The 23,324-nt window shown below is 45.1% G+C and overlaps 1 protein-coding gene across 3 annotated transcripts; it reads left to right on the top strand.

Annotated features, from left to right (window-relative positions):
- Positions 1–371: 371 nt before the first annotated feature.
- Positions 372–18,032, top strand: LOC138795680 (D-beta-hydroxybutyrate dehydrogenase, mitochondrial-like). 3 transcript variants are annotated; one of them, XM_069975076.1, is made up of 5 exons: positions 372–652; positions 4,291–4,401; positions 5,345–5,486; positions 6,310–6,462; positions 16,940–18,032. In XM_069975076.1, the coding sequence occupies exons 1-5, from the start codon at positions 437–439 to the stop codon at positions 17,404–17,406; spliced, it is 1,089 nt and encodes a 362-aa protein (XP_069831177.1). In that variant the 5' UTR covers positions 372–436; the 3' UTR covers positions 17,407–18,032. The 3 variants fall into 3 exon arrangements, with proteins under 3 accessions (XP_069831177.1, XP_069831178.1, XP_069831180.1); XM_069975077.1 differs by having other exon boundaries at positions 385–475; XM_069975079.1 differs by lacking the exon at positions 372–652 and adding an exon at positions 702–939.
- Positions 18,033–23,324: the final 5,292 nt, after the last annotated feature.

Below are 23,324 nucleotides of genomic sequence, written 5' to 3'. Positions count from 1 at the left end.
AGGAGGAGGAGGGGCGGGTGAGTATGGAGGAGGCGGAGAAGGGGCGGGTGAGTAGGGGAGGAGGAGGAGGAGGGGGGGTGAGTAGGGAGGAGGCGGAGGAGGGGCGGGTGAGTAGGGAGGAGGCGGAGGAGGGGAGGGGCTTTGGAGGAGGCGGAGGAGGGGCGGGTGAGGAGGCGGAGGAGGGGCGGGTGAGTAGGGGAGGAGGCGGAGGAGGGGCGGGTGAGTAGGGAGGAGGCGGAGGAGGGGCGGGTGAGTAGGGAGGAGGCGGAGGAGGGGCGGGGGAGGAGGCGGAGGAGGGGCGGGTGAGTAGGGAGGAGGCGGAGGAGGGGCGGAGGAAGGGCGGCTGTGTCCCTCGGAAGTGATCGGCCTGCTCCCCGGCTCCTCCTATCAGTATTAGAAGCGCAGACAGCGGCCCCTGCCCGGCTGTGGGAGGAAGATGGCGCTGCCTGCTGTCAGCCTGAGGACTGCCCTGCTGGTGCTTCTCTCGCTGGGACTCACGCTGGCGCTGGGCTTCCTGCTGCCACAGGCTCTCAAGTTGCTGTTCACATTTCTGGGCTTCCCCTGCGATAATGCTTCACATGCTATTGTGCTGCTGTACTTTGCGTTGATGCTGCTTGTGGCCATGCCATCCTTACCCAGGGGCACTGTACCAGTGAGTAATAGCATTCTGGCTGCTGTATACTGGGGCTTATGGGATACTCCTCATTGTTTCCTCATCACTTTTGAGTCGTTTGATTTGAGGCCGATCTGATGTTGTAATATTACTTGTACTTTATATGTTTATGTTTAATGCTGTCACTACTATTTCCTCATGGGACATCTGGTTCCATAGGGAGTGCAGGGCAGTATAGCCCCATATATACGTCACTGCTTTGCTGCACTTACATGAAATATTAGAGAAGTCTGCCCCATATTCCAGAAACAATGACATCATTTACAGTAAGCAGGACTGTTACCCCCAATAGTTCTATGAGCACCCTGTTGGGGGGGGGGGACTGTTATCCCTGATAGTTCTATGAGCAGCCTGGGAGGGGGGCCTTTGGGGGGGGGGGGGACTGTTACCCCTGATAGTTCTATGATCAGCCTGTTGGGGGGACTGTCATCCCTGATAGTTCTATGAGCACCCTGTGGGGGGGGGACTGTTACCCCTGATAGTTCTATGATCAGCCTGTTGGGGGGACTGTTATCCCTGATGGTTCTATTAGCAGCCTGTGGGGGGGGACTGTTATCCCTGATAGTTCTATGAGCACCCTGTGTGTGTGTGGGGGGGGGGGGACTGTTATCCCGGATAGTTCTATGAGCACCCTGTGGGGGGGGGACTGTCATCCCTGATAGTTCTATGAGCACCCTGTGTGGGGGGGGGGGGAGACTGTTACCCCCGATAGTTCTATGGGCACCCTGTGGGGGGGGACTGTTATCCCTGATAGTTCTATGAGCAGCCTGTGGGGGGGGGGGGACTGTTATCCCTGATAGTTCTATGAGCACCCTTTTGGGGGGGGGGAGGGGGACTGTTGCTCCTGATAGTTCTATGAGCTCCCTGTGAGGGGTGGGGGGGACTATTACCCCCGATAGTTCTATGAGCAGCCTCTGGGGGGGGACTGTTATCCCTGATGATAGTTCTATGAGCAGCCTGTGGGGGGGTGGGGAATGTTATCACTGATAGTTCTATGAGCACCCTGTGTGTGTGTGGGGGGGGGGGACTGTTATCCCTGATAGTTCTATGAGCACCCTGTGGGGGGGGGGCTGTTATCCCTGATAGTTCTACGAGCACCCTGTGGGGGGGGGGGGGGGGGCTGTTATCCCTGATAGTTCTATGAGCACCCTGTGGGGGGGGGGGGGGGGACTGTTATCCCTGATAGTTCTATGAGCAGCCTGTGTGGGCGGGGGGGGGGGGGAGACTGTCATCCCTGATAGTTCTATGAGCAGCCTGCAGGGGGGACTGTTATCCCTGATAGTTCTATGAGCAGCCTGTGGGGGGGGAGACTGTCATTCCTGATAGTTCTATGAGCAGCCTGTAGGGGGTCGGGGGGGGGGGGGAACTGTTATCATTGATAGTTCTATGAGCAGCCTGTGGAGGGGACTGTTATCCCTGACAGTTCTATGAGCAGCCTGGGGGGGGGGGGGGGACTGTTATCCCTGATAGTTCTATGAGCAGCCTGTGGAAGGGGGGGGGGAGACGACTGTTATCCCTGATAGTTCCATGAGCAGCCTGTGGAAGGGGGGGGGGGGGAGACGACTGTTATCCCTGATAGTTCCATGAGCAGCCTGTGGGTGGAACTATCAGGGATGACAGCCCCCCCCCCCCCCCCCCACAGGGTACTCATAGAACTATTAGGGATAACAGTTCCCCCCACAGGCTGCTCATAGAACTGTTATCCCTGATAGTTCTATGAGCACCCTGTGTGTGTGTGTGTGGGGGGGGGGGACTGTTGTCCCTGATAGTTCTATGAGCAGCCTGTGGGGGGGGGGACTGTTATCCCTGATAGTTCTATGAGCACCCTGTGGGGGGGGGGGAGACTGTCATCCCTGATAGTTCTATGAGCACCCTGTGGGGGGGGGGGGAGACTGTCATCCCTGATAGTTCTATGAGCACCCTGTGGGGGGGGGGGGGGACTGTCATCCCTGATAGTTCTATGAGCACCCTGTGGGGGGGGGGGGGGGACTGTCATCCCTGATAGTTCTATGAGCACCCTGTGGGGGGGGGGGGGAGACTGTCATCCCTGATAGTTCTATGAGCACCCTGTGGGGGGGGGGGGAGACTGTCATCCCTGATAGTTCTATGAGCACCCTGTGGGGGGGGGGGGGAGACTGTCATCCCTGATAGTTCTATGAACACCCTGTGGGGGGGAGACTGTCATCCCTGATAGTTCTATGAGCAGCCTGTGGGGGGGGGGGAGGAGACTGTCATCCCTGATAGTTCTATGAGCACCCTGTGGGGGGGGGAATCTGTCATCCCTGATAGTTCTATGAGCAGCCTGTGGAAGGGGGGGGGGCTGTTATCACTGATAGTTCTATGAGCACCCTGTGGGGGGGGGGGGGGGGAGACTGTCATCCCTGATAGTTCTATGAGCACCCTGTGGGGGGGGGGGAGACTGTCATCCCTGATAGTTCTATGAGCAGCCTGTGGGGGGGGGGGGGGGGCTGTTATCCCTGATAGTTCTACGAGCACCCTGTGGGGGGGGGGGGGAGACTGTCATCCCTGATAGTTCTATGAGCACCCTGTGGGGGGGGGGGGGAGACTGTCATCCCTGATAGTTCTATGAGCACCCTGTGGGGGGGGGGGGGAAGACTGTTATCCTTGATAGTTCTATGAGCACCCTGTGGGGGGGGGGGTTGGGGGAGACTGTCATCCCTGATAGTTCTATGAGCACCCTGTGGGGGGGGGGGGAGACTGTCATCCCTGATAGTTCTATGAGCAGCCTGTGTGGGGGGGCTGTTATCCCTGGTAGTTCTATGAGCACCCTGTGGGGGGGGGGGGAGACTGTCATCCCTGATAGTTCTATGAGCAGCCTGTGGACGGGGGGGGGGGGGAGACTGTTATCACTGATAGTTCTATGAGCAGCCTGTGGGGGGGACTGTCATCCCTGATAGTTCTATGAGCAGCCTGTGGGGGGGGGGGGGTGAGACTGTCATCCCTGATAGTTCTATGAGCAGCCTGTGGGGGGGGGGCTGTTATCCCTGATAGTTCTATGAGCACCCTGTGGGGGGGGGGGGGGGGAGACTGTCATCCCTGATAGTTCTATGAGCAGCCTGTGGAAGGGGGGGGGGGGGAGACTGTTATCACTGATAGTTCTATGAGCAGCCTGTGGGGGGAACTGTTATCCCTGATAGTTCTATACATTCAGAAATCTCTAATTCATCCCCATTACTGCTACATAAGTCGGCGTTGAAGCTACAGATTAAAGTTCGGACAGATAAGTGACTCCTAGTCATTTTATAACAACCTAATGCAGAGCAGTGTGTAACCAGATGTCTGCTAAGCTGTGACAATTATTACCAAAGTATACTTTTTTAGGCTAGGTTTACACTGTTGTTTTTACATATAAGCCTGTTCATATTACATTTCTCTAAACCCACAGTATAGTATGGAAAGATAAAGCATGTAGTTTAAAAAAAAAACATCATAACAAACATAAACCTGCCATGCTAATCCTATTTGCAATAAAATATCTTTGTCAGGACAGGATAGTGTAGTTTACTTAGGTAAATGTAGTTTGAGTTCTATACAGTGTGTCATATGTAATCATATAAAGTTAATTGCTGATGACATTTTCACTTTGTATCTCCTAGGCTGAAGGCAAGGCAGTGCTGATCACAGGCTGTGACTCCGGCTTTGGACTGGCCTTGGCAAAACATTTACACAAACTAGGGTTTACAGTATTTGCAGGTTGTTTATTAAAGGTGAGTGGTGGATAAGTTCTAGATTTTGTCATGAGTCCAGTTATTTAGAGCAGTCCCTGTGAGCAGCCCAAGATAATAAGTCTTTGTAAAACTGCTAGTCTGCCTTTTAGAAAAATAGAAAAAGTAAATGTCTTGAAATGTAGTTTATACTATGGGGGAACTTAGAAGAGTTGGCTTATGAGTTACTAAAAATATGGCAATGAAACCATCCACAGATGTACCCTGTCATGACATATTCACTCCCCCCCCCCCCCCCCCCCAATCTTTCCAGAGGCCTCATGATAATAGGTAGTTATCACTTTTCCCTCATGCGCATGACATGTATGTGTGGAGCCTGTATGGTAATGCCCGGAGTCTATAAAGCTGTGTATTAAAAGGTTGTAGCTGAAGCTCTATTTGTGTGTATAATAGCTGATCTGCCATTTATTAGACACATAATGTGAATAGTTTTGCCCTATGTTTTGGAAGACAGCTTACAGGTTTTCCTTCCCTTAAAGGGGTTGTCCCACCATTACAGCTTATTCCCTGTATACAAGATAAGTAACAAGTGCCTAATTGCTGGGGGAGGGTCTAACGGCTTACAGACTTACAACTAGCATCCTAAATCTTCTGGCAGAATGTGCAGCAGACACACAATCACTTTATTCATTATCTTTGGGAGTCACCTGAGATATGATTCTTTCCGACGGTAGATTCTGGACCCCTTTCTGTATATTGAGTCACAGCAGTTGGAGGAGTTTGAAGCACATGTGTAATAGCATGCTGACCTGACAGGTTGGCGCTCTATTTCTTCCAGTAATCGTCCTGTGTAATAGGGGCGTTAGTCGTACATTGCGGATTCCTTACCATAAGTCTGCACGGTATCACATTACACTACAGTAATTCTATGAGCATGGCATGGCGACATGATTGGTATGATGATCTTTTCAACATGCGTTTCCAGGACAAAAATGGTGAAGGTGCTCAGGAGCTGGAAAGTTTTCATTGTAATCGTATGAAAGTGCTTCAGCTGAATGTCTGCAGTGAGGAAGACGTTACACAAGCTGTTGAATTTGTTAAGAAAAATTTAGAAGACCCTGAGAAAGGTACATTCAAAATCCTCAACACAAACACATTGTAGTGATTACAGTAAGATCACTCACAATGATGTTTTTTTCAGATGAGTTTAAGTATTCATTAAAGTGGTTGTAGCACCTCATACCTTGGTAATAATAAGGTAGGTGAGAGCATGGTTCACATGTCTGGCTACTCTGTACATGCACATCATGGAACTTTCCAATGCGCTGATATCCTGCTCCCAGTCCCAAAACAGGTCTCTTTGTACAAATGCAGACAGAAATGAGTAATGAAGGAATTAGAGTAGAAGGCTATCTTCACACAAGGCTATACAACGCTCGTTGTTTGACACAGCCATTGGTTTCCGTGTCAAACAATGGCTGCTGTATTATGCGTTCCTCTGACCGATATTGCATTATTGGCTGTAGGAATGTTTTCCACCCATAGAAGTCTGCAGACCGTATGGGTATAATGAAAATCAATTAACCATTAACTTTCATTCACATGTGAACGGTTTATTTTTCAAGGCCATTGTTCGCAAAGTGCGGCCATACAAAATAGACATGTTCATTATTTTGTAGAGCCACAGTAAACAACGGCCGCTGTTAATGCACTGTGTGCACAACAGCCATTGTCCTATTGAAATCAATAGAACTTAATGATTTCAACCTACAGCCGTTGTTTTTAATGACCACTATGGCCTTAGTTTCCCAAATTCATTACTTTGTGTGAACATCGCCTAAGTGTAAACCAAAAAGTACTAGAAATCTGGTGTACCACCTTCTGTATCTTTTATGAAAACTTGACCACATAGTTCATGCTTGTCTTTATATTTCATTATTACCTTTCCAGGATTGTGGGGTTTGGTGAATAATGCTGGTATGTCTACATTTGGAGAAGTAGAATTCACAAGCATTGACACATATAAACAAATAGCAGAAGTAAACTTGTGGGGAACAATAAGAGTAACAAAAGCATTCTTACCATTAATACGTCAAAGCAAAGGTAAGTTAACCCACAGAAGTAACCAGAGGTAATGCTGGGATCACTATAACAGATTTGTTTTGAGCCATGTTATATGTATGGGAAACCACCTGTAATCTGATAGTCTAGGCCAGAACCACTGTGTAATGTAAATGTCAATTTTACCAGAAGCAGAAGAGGGGTATAGAGAATTATACAATTTATTGACCACCAATGTATTAAAAAAAAGTGCATTTTGTGTAATTTAACAGTAAGACTTCTTTTTTTCAAATAGGTGTATAAACAATGGCCCTTTTATTTTACTCTTCTAGCGTTTCTATTTTTCCATGTACGCGGCTGTATGGGGTGTTATTTTTTGCGCCATGATCTCTAGTTTTTATTAATACCATATTTGTGTAGATGAGATGTATTGATCAATTTTTTTTCATTTAATTTTAAATAAAATGTATTAAAAATTATCAATCCTGGCATTTTTTTTTACCGCTTTTTGTTTACACTGTTCACCGGGCGGGAACAATATTGATTTATTTTATTATATCGGACGATTACGCACGCTACAGTATATTATATGTTTATCTGTTTTATTTATAAAATGGGAAAGGGGGGTGATTTAAACTTTTATTGGAGGAGTGGCTATGGTGTTCTGTTTTTTTGTTTTTTTTGTTTTTTTATTTTTTAACACTTTTTATGTCCCCCTTAGGGGACTTTAACATTTTTACTTTGGATTTCTTACACTGATCATTGCTATGCAATAGCATACAATTGATCATTGTAATCTGCGATCATTGCATAGAGCCTGCCTGTGCAGACTCTATACAGTGATCGCCAATCTGACTGCCGGGAGGGCAGTCAGAAACAACGATTGAAACCCCCGCAGTCACGCTGCGGGGCTCCCGATTGGTCAGTGACAGCAGCACAGTTCCTTCCACTGATGTAAGTGCCGCAATCGCGAACTGCAGGGGTTAATAGCGGGCGGCGGCCCATCATTAACAGTGAGGACCTGGCTGCATATAGCAGCCGATCCCCACATGCTTTGAAAAGGGGCTCAGCTCAGAGCTCACTTCAAAGCACTGCCAGACATCATCACTTACTGGTACAACATGAGTCCTTAAGTGACAGGATTCCATTATGTACCCTTATGGCATGGGTCCTTAAGAGGTTAAAGGGAATGTACCATCAGGGCTGGGCTGAAGCACTAGAGGTGGGCCGTCCCACCCTCAGTAGGCAGAAACCCCCACCCCTCTATGACACTGCTTTATTAGAATCAATGGAGCAGTCTCATAACAGGGCAGGGATTTCCTCCCACTGGGGTGGGTCGACCCACCTCCAGTGCTTCAGCCCAGGCCTGATGGTACATTCACTTTAAAGGCTTATTTTTAAGCCATGCTCCTGCTATCAATAGACATGGATGGGGGGGGATTAGAATTGGGCGATTGTATCTTGAGGGCCCTTTTACACAGATTATCTGCCAAAGATTTGAAGCCAAAGCCAGGACTGGATTTAAAGAGGGGAAATCTCAGGCTTTCCTTTATGACCTGGTCTCTGTTTATAGTCTGTTCCTGGTTTTGGCTTCAAATCTTTGGCAGATAACCTGTCAGATTTAATCTTTCTGTGTAAAAGGGCCCTAACATACCCAATCCATTTTCTCTTAAATTCATTCAATGATGAAGCTGTGGAATCATCAATGATAATATACTATTGGCCAGGTGACATATTTGCTGGCAAAGTTAAACAATCAGTAAAAAATTAACATGTTTTAGCTGTCACAATTGGTGACACATTCCCTTTAGGAGTGTCCTGTTTGAGGCTGAGATTGTGCATGCTTTGATGAATAAAGACTACAAGCTCTTCTCCACATTCTGGCAGCTAGTAAGATCCCATGACTGCTGCTCCTGGCCTCCAACTATTAATCAGTAACAGATGATTATACTGGTGTCTTTATTTATCTTTTTGGAGAAAGTATTTGTTTTTCTAATCTTGGATAACTCCTTTTTAATTAAGTAAATCCTATCTACCGTGATAAGCTGAAGACTAGAGATAATGCAACTCCAGCATGCTCTAGTCTAGGATACATTTTGATGTGTGTTTTTTGTTTTTTTTTATAATGGCACACAAATGCATTGGTTTTTTTCATCCATTTTTTGCAAAAACAAATGAAAGAAATAGATTGCAGAAACATAGTGTGAACCCAGCCGTACTTAGCAATTGTTTTATTACATTGGCATTACAATACTTTTAATATTGGCATTACAATACTTTAATAAAATACTTTCGCCGGACTTCTCCTTTAAATGTGCACACTAACAGTCAACAGGTAAGTTCAAGCTCAAATTACTCTAAAAGCCTAGCAGACAATTAATATTCTGATATTATATTAATATATAATGATATTAAAGAGGATGTACCACCAGGTACCAAATAACCAATATTTGGTTAATAACTGGTAAAAGATACCCAAGACTTATAAATTTTATGACTGTAGTAAAGGTACAGATTGCAATTCCCAGGATTTTCTGTAGTCACAGTAAGGTTTAAACAGAAAGCTAATTGACACAGGCTATTAAAGGACAACTCCCACAAAAATTTTTTTTTTGCTCATTTAACACACATTACAAAGTTATATAACTTTGTAATGTGGTTAAATACCCGGCCTGGCCCCCTTCCCCCACTTTCGGACCCCCGACCCCCCACCCCGGAAGTTAAAGAATGTATACATTACCTATTACGATCGTCACGGTCCTCTTCTCCGGGGCGGCATCTGGTGACGACGACGTCAGAGCCGAGGGGCGGTCCGGGTCTTCTTCCTCCTCGGCGTCTGTATGCAAAGTGAATGGGGATGAAAAGGCTGCTGGTGCACATGCGCACCAGCAGCCTTTTCATTGGCTGGAGCGCATCACATGGCTTCCAGCTTGCTCAGCCCTGATTGGCTGAGCTTGCTGGAAGCCATGTGATGCGCTCTAGCCAATGAAAAGGCTGCCGGTGCGCAAGCGCACTGGCAGCCTTTTCCATCCCCTGGACCCGGAAGTCGGAGACATCGCTGGATGGCGGACGGCGGCGACGGAGAGGCGGACGGCGGGCGAATCGAGTGGCGATCGTCACCGGAGAGATGGTGAGTATGGTGTCTGTGTGTGTCTGTGTTTTTTTTTTTTTTTTTTTTTTTTTTTTTTTTTTTGGGGTCCCGCGGGAGTTGTCCTTTAATCTTTAGGATTCACTAATTTTCAAGCTATTACATTACTTATCGACCATTAGAAATTTTTTTTTTTACTGATTTTAGTAAGAAGTGTAGACCGCTATGCTAACGCTATACATGTGAAACCAGCTGCTTTGTTTTTATTCACCTGTAAACAGTTCTGTTTTTTTCCCTTTCTCTGGGTGGGTACCAGTGTGATCATGTGACCAGGAAGCTGCTGTATTTTTTTTTTAATTTAGGTGTAGTTCCATTTTCTCTTTCTTTAGATATAGGCTAATAGAAGTGCATAAAGAAAGTATGAGTATAAACATTAGTCTACCTGGTGAGAATGCGAGCAAAAGAACTTTTGGGGCCATAAGCAGGATGATGCAGAAATCAACAGAACATGGAATAGCAGGGGGCACTACCGATTATTTCAATAAAAGATATCTTGTAACAGAAACAGATTTTTTTATCGATTGCTTTGGATGAAATATTTATTTCCCCACATACAATTAAAATGCACACTATTTTTCATATATATATAATATTTATATTGTGTATATGTATGTATGTGTGTGTGTGTGTGTGTGTGTATATGTATATATATATATATATATATATATATATATATATATATATATATTATACTAGAAAATGTACCCGGCGCTGCTTGGGTATAAAGTGTCAGTGTGTTAATTAGATTTGTTCTAAGGTGCCCAGGAGGCCAAGCTAAAGGTATTGTTTCATCTGAGTTAATCAGTGGAATTAGTGTATACCTGTAGTGCATAGTTGTAGGGGTTCTGTATACCCACAATGTATAGTTTTTAGGGGTCTCGCATATCTGTAGTGCATAGTTGGGGGAGGTCCTGTATACCTGCAGTGTACAATTGGTGAAGGTCCTGTATACCTGTACTGTATAGTTGGTGGAGGTCTTGTATACCTGTAGTTTATAGTTTGAGGGTCCTGGATACCTGTAGTGTATAATTGGTGTATAATCAGGTCTGGTATGGCAGTGTTATCCAGTCACAGTATGGCGGTATTGGTCAGGTCTGGTATGACAGTGTTATCCAGCACAGTATGGCGGTATTGGTCAGGTCTGGTATGGCAGTGTTATCCAGTCACAGTATGGCGGTATTGTTCAGGTCTGGTGTGACAGTGTTATCCAGTCACAGTATGGCGGTATTGGTCAGGTCTGGTGTGGCAGTGTTACCCAGTCACAGTTTGGTATACCTGTTGTGCGCTGTATATACATGTACTGTATGGATGGAGTAGGGGGTCCTGTATAGATGCAGTAGGGGGCCCTGTATATACATGTACTGTATGGATGGAGTAGGGGGTCCTGTATATACATGTACTGTATAGATGGAGTAGGGGGTCTACCAGTTATTACTGTGGATGTTGTGAGGCAGCTTCCCTAGCAACCATTGCTCCCTGTGACAATGAAAGCAGTAATCCTATTGGTTGCTAAGGCTCCAACTGCCGTGTCTGCTGCAGCTAATTATATCACCTGTGTTTGCAGTGAGGAGATTTTCCCATTCATCTCTATGGGGCGCCTCTCTTTCCCCTCCCCCTCCCCTCCTGTACATCTGGCGGGGACGGAACCTTCGCAATAACCTTCCCGGGCTCCCAATGTATCTGTGTGCCAAATTTGGGGTCAAACGGTTCAGGCGTTTGGAAGTCTATAGAGGACAGACAGACAGACAGACAGAAGAACAGACAGACAGACTTTGAGTTTTATGATATAGATATATATATATATGTATATACAGGTGGTCCTCGGGTTACAACGGTCTCGAGTTACATCGTTTCGTGGTTACAACGCTTTATTCGATGCCTTATTCCGACTTACAAGGTATCAACGTAACTCGAATACATGCAGCGGCAGAAGAATACAGTACGATACTATACTGGTACAGTACTCAGTTATGCAGTTCTAGACTGAGGATATTGATAATTATGTAGGGTACTATGTTAGGATAGGCTAAGTGTTTACAGGACAGTACTGTTATATTACAGTACTGTATGAACATATGATCCGACTTACATCGAAATTCGGTTTACAACGCTGCGTAAGAACGGATCACTGACGTAAGTCGAGGACTACCTGTATATATATATATATATATATATAATATGTATGTGTGTGAGAAATTGGAATTTTGGGGGGTTTGTTTTACCCTGTTTTTTTTTTTCAAAATCTAATATATTACGTGTGTTAGTGAAACGAAGTAAACTTCCAGTTCCCAGGGAATTTCTTCAGCTTTTTAGAGATGTCCTTGTGTCTACACCAAGTGTGGTTATCATATCCTTAGTCACTTGTATAGGAAATGCTGTGGTAAATTTTATGCACACACAGTAAGGGCAACAAAACTGTCTAATTTGTCTGTACTAGAGCTCAATAACGTATGAAAGCTGAGGAACGATTGGTTTTTATGAGCAAATCAGAGAGTTTTTATTTATTCCCCTCAATTTTGGCATTATTGTGGTCAGGTTTTTTAACCAAAAACAGAATGGGTTTAAAACAGAAAGAGAGGTGCAAATGTTAATTGTTTTTCTCAGTTCCACTCCTGGAATTGGTAAAATAAGGCTCCATCTTTGGGGATAATTATTTGCATCCCACTTTTCTAGCCTAAACTCTTTTGCCCTTTCCTTATGCCAGTATCAAATGTGCCAAATTGTTTTTGTGCTATGTAAAGTTTTAATTAATAAATGCATGTTAAAATTCATGACTCCTAAACTAAGCCCTTTTTAGGACAAAACAAGAAAATTAATGGCATGTTAAGGTTCGTTTACACGAAACGATAATTGGGCCGATCGTACGATTAACGATGTCGGAGTAACAATTTTTTTTTTTCACAACGGTCAGCGTTTAGACGGTACGATATATCATACGGAAATTCGCTCTGCGATCGTTTTGCGATCGCTTAAGCCTATCTCGCACATAGGAAAAATCTGTGAACGACTGTTTACACGGAACGATATGCAAATTTTTTGCGAACGACGATTTTAGAACATGTAAGATTAAAATGAACGATTTCTCATTCGTCGCAGGATCGTTCGATGTTTTTAACCCTTTAAGGACCGTGCTAACTTTCGTTTTTGCGTTTTCGTTTTTTCCTCCATGTGCTTAAAAGGCCATAGCACTTGCATTTTACACCTACAGACCCACATGAGCCCTTATTTTTTGCGTCACTAATTGTACTTCGCAATGACAGGCTGAATTTTTCCATAAAATATGCTGCGAAACCAGAAAAAAATTATATGCGCAGTGAAATTGAAAAAAAAACGCAATTATTTTTCTTTGGGGGGCTTCATTTTTACGCCGTGTATCCTATGGAAAAACTTAGTTGTTATATATGTTCCTCAAGTCATTACGATTGAAACGATATATAACATGTATAACTTTTATTGTATCTGATGGCCTGTAAAAAATTAAAACCATTGTTAACAAATATACGTTCCTTAAAATCGCTCTATTCCCAGGCTTATAGCGCTTTTATCCTTTGGTCTATGGGGCTGTGTCAGGTGTCATTTTTTGCACCATGATGTGTTCTTTCTATCGGTACCTTGATTGCGCATATGCGACTTTTTGATCGCTTTATATTAAATTTTTTCTGGATTTGATGCGACCAAAAATGCGCAATTTTGCACTTTGGTTTTTTTTTGCGCTTACACAGTTTACCGTGCGAGATCAGGAATGTGATTAATTAATAGTTCGGGCAATAACGCACGTGGTGATAAAAAACATGTTTATTTATTTTTATTTGTAAAATGGGAAAAGGGGGGTGATTCAGACTTTTATTAGTGGAGGGGATTTTTTATTAATAAAAACACTTTTTTTAACTTTTCCCTTACAGTAATATGAAGCCCCCTGGGGGACTTCTATATACACAGAACTGATCTCCCATTGAGATCAATCCTGTGTATATAATAGAGCAATGATCCATCAGATCGGTGCTCAATATATTATAATGGTCTGCTGCAGACCATCTGAATAGATTGCCGAGCGGGGATCAGAGTCATTCCGACACTGAGCCCCGGCCGGCTCATTAGAACGGATCTCCCCTCCGCGATCGCATCGCGGGGGGGGGAGATCCCCCACTGGACACCAGGGAGAGGGGGCACAGCTGCTATTCAAATGCAGCTGTCAGCTTTGACAGCGGCATTTGAATAGTTAATTAGCCGGCCGTGGCGATCGGCCGTGCCGGCTAATACACGCGGTCCCTGGCTGCACTTAGCAACCGGGGACCGCGCGCTGCAGATAGGGCTCACGCCGGGAGCCCTCTGTTTACTCTTCACAGCCGCATGACGGGTATACCCGTCATGCGTCATTAAGAGGTTAAACGCAACGATTATCGCTCCAATTCGATCGTTATCGTGCGAATTTGCATGATAATCGTTCCATGTAAACGCAGCTTTAAAAACCAACTACAAATGAATAATAAATGTACAACCCTATAAAGTGAAGGCCAAAAATTTTTTTTTTTTTTTAGAAAAATGTGCCATAAACTAGCACAGACATTTTAGTAACCACCCTCCTACTCCCCAATGTGTGCTCACAGTTGTACGAAATGCTGTCTTATCTAATCAGATACAAATGTTATTCACTGATAACTAGGGGAGGTTATATAGATAAACCACTGAGTAGGATGGTAGATAAATAAAAAGTAAAAGCACCAGCAAAAACTTTTTCCAAGGTATAGGTTACATCAATACGACACAGTAAAGGCTTCTTTATAAGGTGTGATTATCAACCAATGTAAATTATCACCCTATGTAAAAGGCCCTGCAATGAGCTTAACTTCTGTCAGCAGTTGGGTCTGCACAGGAGAGTTTTAGGCTGCCTTCACACTGCCTCCTTTTCTTAGAAAAACGCCAATAAAAATGCCATGGCGGTTTTTGTTTTTTTTCAAAAATGCATGCGGCCAGATGTCAGCTGGCAATCAATAGAATTTCATGATTTCCCTTGCACACATGGGGTTTTATGGACTGTGCTCCATTCCGGGGGGATGGTTAACTCACCCTCCGGTCTTCTCCCTGTCGTCTTCTCATCAGCAGGTGCAGCAGCATCCCTGCTGCAGCCGCTGATGCGGCTTTTTTGAAGAGGCACATCTCAGCAGACGTTATGCACAGAATACCGATATTTGAAAAATTAAAGGGCCAGGAGCAGAACACCCATTATTGTGACAAGTATTATGCATGTTACAGTAAGGCAGCATGTTAGCAGAAATCCATACCTAATCCCTTGTGTGCCCGGCTGAACAATGCATGGCACCCTCAATTAACCCCATGGGGGCCACATTGATGTCCCTATTTATACTCGCCCCAATGTCTTCGATCTTCAGTAGATCCTGGCACACTGAGATCAAAATGTGCCCCACTTTGCATCTTCAAAAAAGCCACCCCAGCACGATTGGCTTGGCATTCTCAGATCAGCCAAGCAGTGTTCCTCCTGCAGCTGCTGATGAGCAGATGATGGGGAGGAGACCAAAGGGTAAGTTAACCATCTGACTGCCCCCTCTCCCTTCCCTACGTGGTCTTTTCAGTGATTGCTTAGTGACTTGTATTAAAGGAAACCTGTCACCTTCCCCCGGGCCGGGTGACGCCCGCCCGACACCCTGGTGGAGCACCATATACTTACCCCTTCCCCAAAGTCCCAGTCCTGGACCTGCGCCTGCCGCCGCAATATCACAGTCGGAAGCCCTGCGCACACTCATCAGACATGAGTCCGATGTTCATAGAGAATGACGGCTCCAGTCATTCTCTATGGGCGTCGGACTCATCTCTGATGAGCGCGCGCAGGGCTTCCGATGGCGATATCGCGGGTCCAGGACTGGGACTTCGGGGAAGGGGTAAGTATATGGTGCTCCACCAGTGGGTCGGGCGGGCGTCACCCTGACATGGGGGGGTAGGGGGGCAATAATGTGCCCCTGAAATTCACACATGAGTAATATGGCTTTGTGAAGAGACATGTACTAAAGGCATCATAGTAAACTATGATGCTGTCAGTTGAAGTCAATAGACCTATGGTGGGCCACAACTTACATCCATGAGCTACACAGTGCTTTTGGCTGTGTCGTACTGCAGTGCTTACGCTGCATTACACCTGATGTGGATCGTGTGGCAACCCAACAGTTAAGTGGTTGTCTTGGTCACTGCCACTTTTGGGTTACAGTGCCCCATTTCCTTACCTTGACTGCAATGCAACACGCTCCTCACAGTACGACATAGCAGTCGTTTGGTTGCAACCAAAATTGCTGTGTAGGCATGGCTTTATGTAGATACATGCATTCATATTCACACTTGTAAATGTGCCTTAAGCAAGCGCTGTGGAATCTGTTGGTGCTATACAAATAAACATTATTACCATTATAAGCAAGAGCAATTTCAGATGAGACTGTTTGTGGAATCTTGTCTCGTTGTTGTTAGTTTTTACCCATTTAAAAAAAAAAAAAAAGTTTTGAGCAATGAACCAAATACAGCAATTGTATATACTTAGTAAATTTCTCCTTGGGTTGCTTTCCTACAATCTGTATATATGGTCCATAGGCAGACTTTATGGCATGGACTGAACTGTCAGAACTCCCTGCACCATAATTCCTTACAGCTGAGTCAGTAAAGTAAATTATGATGCCTGTGGACCGTATATATGAAACGTGGAAATGCAGCCTATGTTCTGTCTGCCTCTTCTTGTCTAATGAATTGACAAACTATTTTGACTATGTGGTTGTCTTGCGCCCATAAGGAAATCCAACAGCATCCAGAGTTCGCAAATATCCAAATACAGCAGTGATATTTCGACCAAGTATGGTCCTAATCAATTTTATAAAACCATACTTGGTTGAGACATTGCTTCTGAATTTGGATATGCAATTACGCCTTGAATAATTCCTGGACTCTGGATGCTGTTGAAATTCCTTACACGTGCATTTCTAAAGATGGGCTTTTAGTACTGCTTGGTTCCCAGCGTGCGTCCCTGCTACTATTGATTCTGTGCGTGGTCAGCGGCTGATGGTACAGCTCATTCTAATGGAGCAGTGTCATAGAGCGACGGGGGGTTTCTTTCCACTGGGGGTGGGTCAGCCGCCTCCACTGCTTCAGCCCAGGCCTGATAGTACAATACCTTTAAAGAAACGATTAGCCAATGGTCGTTTCATCGGATGATCATTGTCTCTATTTCGAGGAACAATAATTGGCCGATTGGTGCTGCTCGATGGTGGACCAGTGTCTTTCCATGTGTGGTTGCCTTGTCAAGCAGAAACTTTAGTGAGCCATTGTGGGTTTTTTTATTTTTAAATGTATTTATTTTTTTATCCCCCTTTTTAGGCCGCGTAGTATGCATGGCGAGCATGTTTGGAAGAATGGGTTGTCCATCTCGATCTAGCTACTGTGTTTCCAAATATGGAGTAGAAGCATTTTCAGACTGCCTAAGACAAGAGATGTACAAGTGGGGAGTGAGAGTCAGTATTATTGAGCCTGGAAATTTCGTAGCTGCTACTGGCATAATTACCAAAGAAGGAGTAGAAAGAAGAGGACAAGACATGTGGGAGCAAGCTTCAGACGCTATTCGAGCCGATTATGGTAAAGCCAATTTCGCTCATCAGGTTGCCAGAATGAAAGCCTTTGTCAGCTCCGGTGTGAAGCACATGAATCCTGTTATTAATGCATTAACAGATGCTTTAAGTTCTAAATATCCATACACACGATACAATCCAATGGACAACTACTACTGGATAAAGGTTCAGGTTATGTCTCATCTACCTGCTGCCATTGCAGATTGGATTTATAGCTAATGAAGAGAGATGATTGAAACTCCATGAAGCAAACCTTGTTCAGGTATGAAAGCTGCTGTCTGTACTATTCTTTCCAGGTTCTGCTGGTATGACATGTGTCTACTAGTTTTTTTTTTTTATTCAACAGCAATCAAATTGTACAGATATGGAATCTGTACTAATAGAGTAAAAATGTCTGTCCGCCTGGGTGGTACCTAGAGAAAAACACTAACAAGATGCACTGTATCACTGTACAAATCTGTAGTTGCAAATCAGAAAATACAGCAGTGGACTGGCATCTATCCATATCATTGATTAAGGCTGTCTATCCAAATTATGTGTTAAGAGGCCAGATAAATTAAACAATGTCGAAGCTGGGCTGGCAGTGGACGCACAGAAATGTCTGAGGGACCTTTACATTGACTCACTGCTATTTGTATACATAGTAAGTGACCGTTTCCAAGTTTTAAAGTGCCCTTTAGCAAATTACTTTACTACCCTTCAGAATAAATAATGAAGGATTTTCCTTTGTTGAGCATATATATGAATAGCAAGTTAAATCTTTTGGAATTTATTTTTAAATTTGAAATGTTGTAATTTATACTGCAAAAATACTTGGTTTATAACAAATGTTGATGTCTTTTATTAAAAATAAATATTTCAAGAAAAACACTGGTGTTCTTTATTGCAACCTGTTGTATATTTTATGCCAGCCATGTGATTCTGCAGAAATATAAGCTATTATTCTGCATACATTTATCTTTTGCCTTGGAAGTCCATTCTTATTTTCATACTCCACAATTCCTAAAATTTAACACCTTTTTGACAGTGACCTTTCCATCATTTTTACAGGAGATGTCCAGCCCCACAAAATGTTTGTCCCAGGCTGGAGAAAAAAATGGAAAAAAAAACTTGTGCTCAGCTGTCATAATCCAACCCAAATCCTTCCCACCTACCTCAATACATCTTAATGCATCAGGGAATAAAAGACTTCATGTTAAAATGACTTATCGTAATTTACATGTGATCATGAATGCATATTATCACTCATGTTTAGAAGTGCTTATCTTAAAGGGATTTTCTGGGAAGATTTTTCCCCCCCATGATAAAAGAAAAAAAGTTAGTACTTACCTCACCTGTTGCTCCAAAGTCTCTTTTATCCAGGCACTCATTATCCACCGACCTTCACTTCATTTTTTGCTTGCAGCCTTCCACACCTCTACTGCCTGTCACCACCCACCCCACCCCTGCATACCATGATGCCACCGATCCAGGAATCTGCTTGTTTTTTTTCTCCGCACATGTGCCGTTTCTCTCTGTTGCGCACCAATCCCGCGCAGGGGCAGTGACGCAAATGGCTTTCTCCCACTAGCCTGTGCGGGATTGGCACGCAACGGAAAGCAACGGCGCATGTGCAAAGAAGGCAAGCTGATTCCTGGATCCATGGTATGCGGGTGGGGGGGGGGTGCTGGTGACAGGCAGGAGAGGCGGGGAAGGCCATAAGCATCATGAACGCGGGGACGGCGCTGAGAGGCCACACAAGAGGTGGTGTGGACCTGGCTATGTCATTGCAGCGGAGCGGGGGAGTTTAGGAGGTGGCGCATGCGCAATTACACAAAACACTGTGCGGCAGACAGAGGGCGGAACGTGAGGCAGGGGAAGACTGCAAACACCACCACACAGGCTGCGCTGGCCTAGGGCACGAGCGCTCTAGGCCACGCCTCTTTGGCACGGCTGCACCTCAACTAAAGTCTGATTTTTGCCCTCAGGAAAGAACAACGAGCGTGGACAAATAACATCTGAAAGAACTTCTCTGCAGCTACAAGAAGGTACAAGTAGTTGGAAGGCAAAAGTGGGTACAGAGTCGCTTCAAAGAAGTTCAGCGAAAACTTTATTAGGGTGCCTTCACACCTACCAACTCGCAGCGTTAATAACACTGCAAGTCGGCTAGGTCCTGGCAGATCACTATCAGTACATACACGCAGCGGTCTGAACGACCGCTGCGTGTATGTAAATCTGCCGGCCACTTAACCCCTTCTGATGCTGGCCGGCCGCCTCCCGCTCAGCACTGTATACATTACCTCCTCGCTCCACGGGGTCCCGGCGTCCTGCTCTCGCGCCCGGCCAATCAGTGTGTTGCCCTGCCGCAGCCACTGATTGGCCGGGCGGGAGAGCAGGACGCCGGGACCCCGTGGATCGAGGAGGTAATGTATACAGAGCTGAGCAGGAAGGGGTTAAGTGGCTGGCAGATATACAGTGTAGTACTGACAGTGATCTGCCAGGACCTAGCCGACTTGCAGCGTTATTAACGCTGCGAGTCGGTAGGTGTGAAGGCACCCTTAAAGTATTGTTCTGCCCTCCAAAAGTTATACAAATCACCAATATGCCCTTATTATGGGAAATAACTGTAAAGTGCTTTTTCCCTGCACTTACTACTGCATCAAGGCTTCACTTCCTGGATAAAATGGTGATTTCACAACCCGACTTCCAGAGACAATAAAATACTTTAATAAAAATTTTCGCCAAACTTCTTCTTTTAAAGGAGAAGTCCGGCCAAAATTAATTTTTGATATGTTGTTACTTATGAAAAGTTATACAAATTTCTAATGTACATTAATTATGGGAAATGCACATATAGAGCTATTTCCCTTAATTTAGTAGATCAGGAAGTGTTAGAAATATCTCTGAAGAAGTGACGTCACGACCCAGGGTGTAATTCCTATGGAGTGTCCAGCAGGGGGCTCTCTCTATATAGAAGTCTATGGGACTTTATTGTTTCTATGGGTTTCTATGTAATGTAATGTAATGTAATGTAGTGTACAGTGCTTTATTGAATGAATACATCTATGGAATACTTTGGGGAGCAAGTGTCCTTGCTCCCCAAAGTATTGCATAAATGTATTCATTCAATACATTCAATACACAGTAAGCCCGCCGATCCGCCACACGCTGATCCGCCGCATTCCCGCCGATCCGGACCATATACATTGAACTACAGCTCCCATAATCTGCTTCTAGTATGAACAGGTGATGGGAGCTGTAGCTGGGTAATGGATATGACATGCCGCCGGGCGCAGGGGGGAGCCGCTCAGTACACAGGAGCGCTCCCCCCTCCTCCTCCTCCTTCCGGGATAACTTCCGCCTATAGCAATGCTGAGTCCCTGCCTGGCCGCCGCTCTCCGCTCTCCCCCCATACATACCGGCTCCCGATGCATCCTGGTGTCCGCGCTGATGCCGGGAGCCGGTATATGTGAGCGGAGAGCGGCGGCCAGGCAGGGAGTCAGCATTGGTATAGGCGGAAGTTATCCCGGAAGGAGGAGGAGGAGGAGGAGGGGGGAGCGCTCCTGTGTACTGAGCGGCTCCCCCCTGCGCCCGGCGGCATGTCATATCCATTACCCAGCTACAGCTCCCATCACCTGTTCATACTAGAAGCAGATGATGGGAGCTGTAGTTCAATGTATATGGTCCGGATCGGCGGGAATGCGGCGGATCAGCGTGTGGCGGATCGGCGGGAATGCGGCGGAATTCGGCGGAAATGCGGCGGATCGGCGGGCTTACTGTGTATTGAATGTATTGAATGAATACATTTATGCAATACTTTGGGGAGCAAGGACACTTGCTCCCCAAAGTATTCCATAGATGTATTCATTCAATAAAGCACTGTACACTACATTACATTACATAGAAACCCATAGAAACAATAAAGTCCCATAGACTTCTATATAGAGAGCGCCCCCTGCTGGACACTCCATAGGAATTACACCCTGGGTCGTGACGTCACTTCTTCAGAGATATTTCTAACACTTCCTGATCTACTAAATTAAGGGAAATAGCAGTATATGTGCATTTCCCATAATTAATGTACATTAGAAATTTGTATAACTTTTCATAAGTAACAACATATCAAAAATTAATTTTGGCCGGACTTCTCCTTTAAGGGAATGTTCACACAGCCAATTTCTGTGTTGAAAACCATGCAGTATATAGCTGTAATGTCGGCACTCCGTCACGTGGTGCTCGTGGATACAATAGCAATATGTCAAAAAGGATTCCTGGCACTTCATCACAGCTGTAACTTGCAAAAGGTGCGTTTATTTACAAGACATAGTGCACACATACAGTCGAGCAGAACGCGTTTCGGCAAGGTCGCCTTTATCAACTGCCTAATACAAATAGAAAACTGGTTATCTTTATACAGGTAAGAGGCACTCATGGATGACGATCCAATTCTACAGAGAGTGGAATAAGGTTATCAATAAATACATATAAAAAGCATATGAGAGAGTAATGGCATGAATCTACATAAAACCTGATATTTCATATTCCCGGTCCGGAGAGTATGTATCCAAAATCCATATCATTTTAGAGAACACCAACACAACTTGTCACAACGTCAATTCCAGGTCATTGAGAAAGTGTTTCCCTCAAAAAGAGCAGGTGATTTGAAAACATTACTACGCCGTAGAGAGGCGTTTTGGATTCATACTCTCCGGACCCTTGAACCGAGAGGGTTAAACCGGGAATATGAAATATCGGGTTTTATGTAGATTCATGCCATTACACTCTCTCATGCTTTTTATATGTATTTATTGATAACATTATTCCACTCTCAGTTGTTTTGGATCATTGCTAATTTAATATTTATGTATCTTATATTTAGATTACTATCATAGATTGAATGGATTGGTGGTAGGCTCTTTTAGCACTTTTTTCTATGCATGTACTAATCTCGTTTTGATGGGTATTAACTTTTGTATGTAATTTATATGTTTTTATGTAGTATGTTTGTGTCTGTGCATATGCTGCGGTTGGAAGGATAGCGTCACTTACCCTTGTGATCTCTTGTTTACTTAGCGTATATTGATTATAACAGTTGCGCGGCACTTCCACTACATCGTGATGAACTTGTTTACTGGTTCCCTGGGAGACTGATTACGTCACTGAGAGCGACGCTCATAGAATTGGATCGTCATCCATGAGTGCCTCTTATGTGTATAAAGATAGCCAGTTTTCTGTTTGTATTAGGCAGTTGATAAAGGTGACCTTGCCGAAACGCGTTCTGCCCGACTGTATGTGTGCACTATGTCTTGTAAATAAACGCACCTTTTGCAAGTTACAGCTGTGGTGAAGTGCCGGGAATCCTTTTTGACAGAAAACCATGCAGTGTCCAAGTCAAAAACCCTGCTCCCATTGACTTCATTGAGAGATGGGAATCTGCATCATAAAAGAAGTGACTGGTCACTTTTTTTTTTTTTTAAGAATGATTATAAACCAAAGCTCCCATTACATTTAGGCCCCCTTCACATGTCTGGAATACATTAGTCATGGACACCCTTCAGGATTTTTCATGCACATCAGGAAAGCGTCCGGAGTTCTGGATTGTATGGGCACACCACCACCACCCATACCCCTCTCCCTTAGAGCCAGGCCCGCTGGGCTGCTCAGATTATCAGTCCGAGGGCCGCCGACCAACCCCCCTCTGCTAGTCCTACCGGCCGCCGCCGCCTTGCATCTGCTGCTGCTGTTGTCTGCTTACATTTTCCGTCATCAGCAGCCCGATGCAGACCGGCCCCGGGGTCTCACAGCTCCAGCCCCGCGGCGCCTGCACCTCTCTCATCTACTGCTCTGTGGCCGGCAGTAACGGATGACGTCACACGTCCGCCGACGTGCAGTAAATGAGAGAGATGCAGGCGCCGCGGGGCTGGAGCTGTGAGACTCCGGGGCCGGTCTGCATCGGGCTGCTGATGATGGAAAATGTAAGCAGATAACAGCAGCAGACCAGAGAGGACCGGAAAGAATCTGCTGGATCCGAGGTGAGTATACTTTTGCTGTTTTTTTTTACAATGTGGGGGCTGTACAGAGGGCCACATTTACTATGTGGGGGGGGCTGCATGGGGGGGGATAATATGTTGGGGGCTATACTATGTGGGGGCTGACTA

This window comes from Dendropsophus ebraccatus, chromosome 6 (genome assembly GCF_027789765.1).
Source record: "Dendropsophus ebraccatus isolate aDenEbr1 chromosome 6, aDenEbr1.pat, whole genome shotgun sequence".
Lineage (NCBI taxonomy): Eukaryota > Metazoa > Chordata > Amphibia > Anura > Hylidae > Dendropsophus > Dendropsophus ebraccatus.
The sequence above is the reverse complement of the archived record's forward strand: the minus strand, read 5'-3'. Positions and strand labels throughout refer to the sequence as shown.

Excerpts from the sequence above, each read along its gene's own strand:
- LOC138795680 (XM_069975076.1), top strand. The coding sequence starts at position 437 with ATGGCGCTGCCTGCTGTCAGCCTGAGGACTGCCCTGCTGGTGCTTCTC. Across the intron at positions 5,487-6,309 it reads TTTAGAAGACCCTGAGAAAG|GATTGTGGGGTTTGGTGAAT; the intron begins GTACATTCAAAA and ends TTACCTTTCCAG. Across the intron at positions 6,463-16,939 it reads ATTAATACGTCAAAGCAAAG|GCCGCGTAGTATGCATGGCG; the intron begins GTAAGTTAACCC and ends CCCCCTTTTTAG.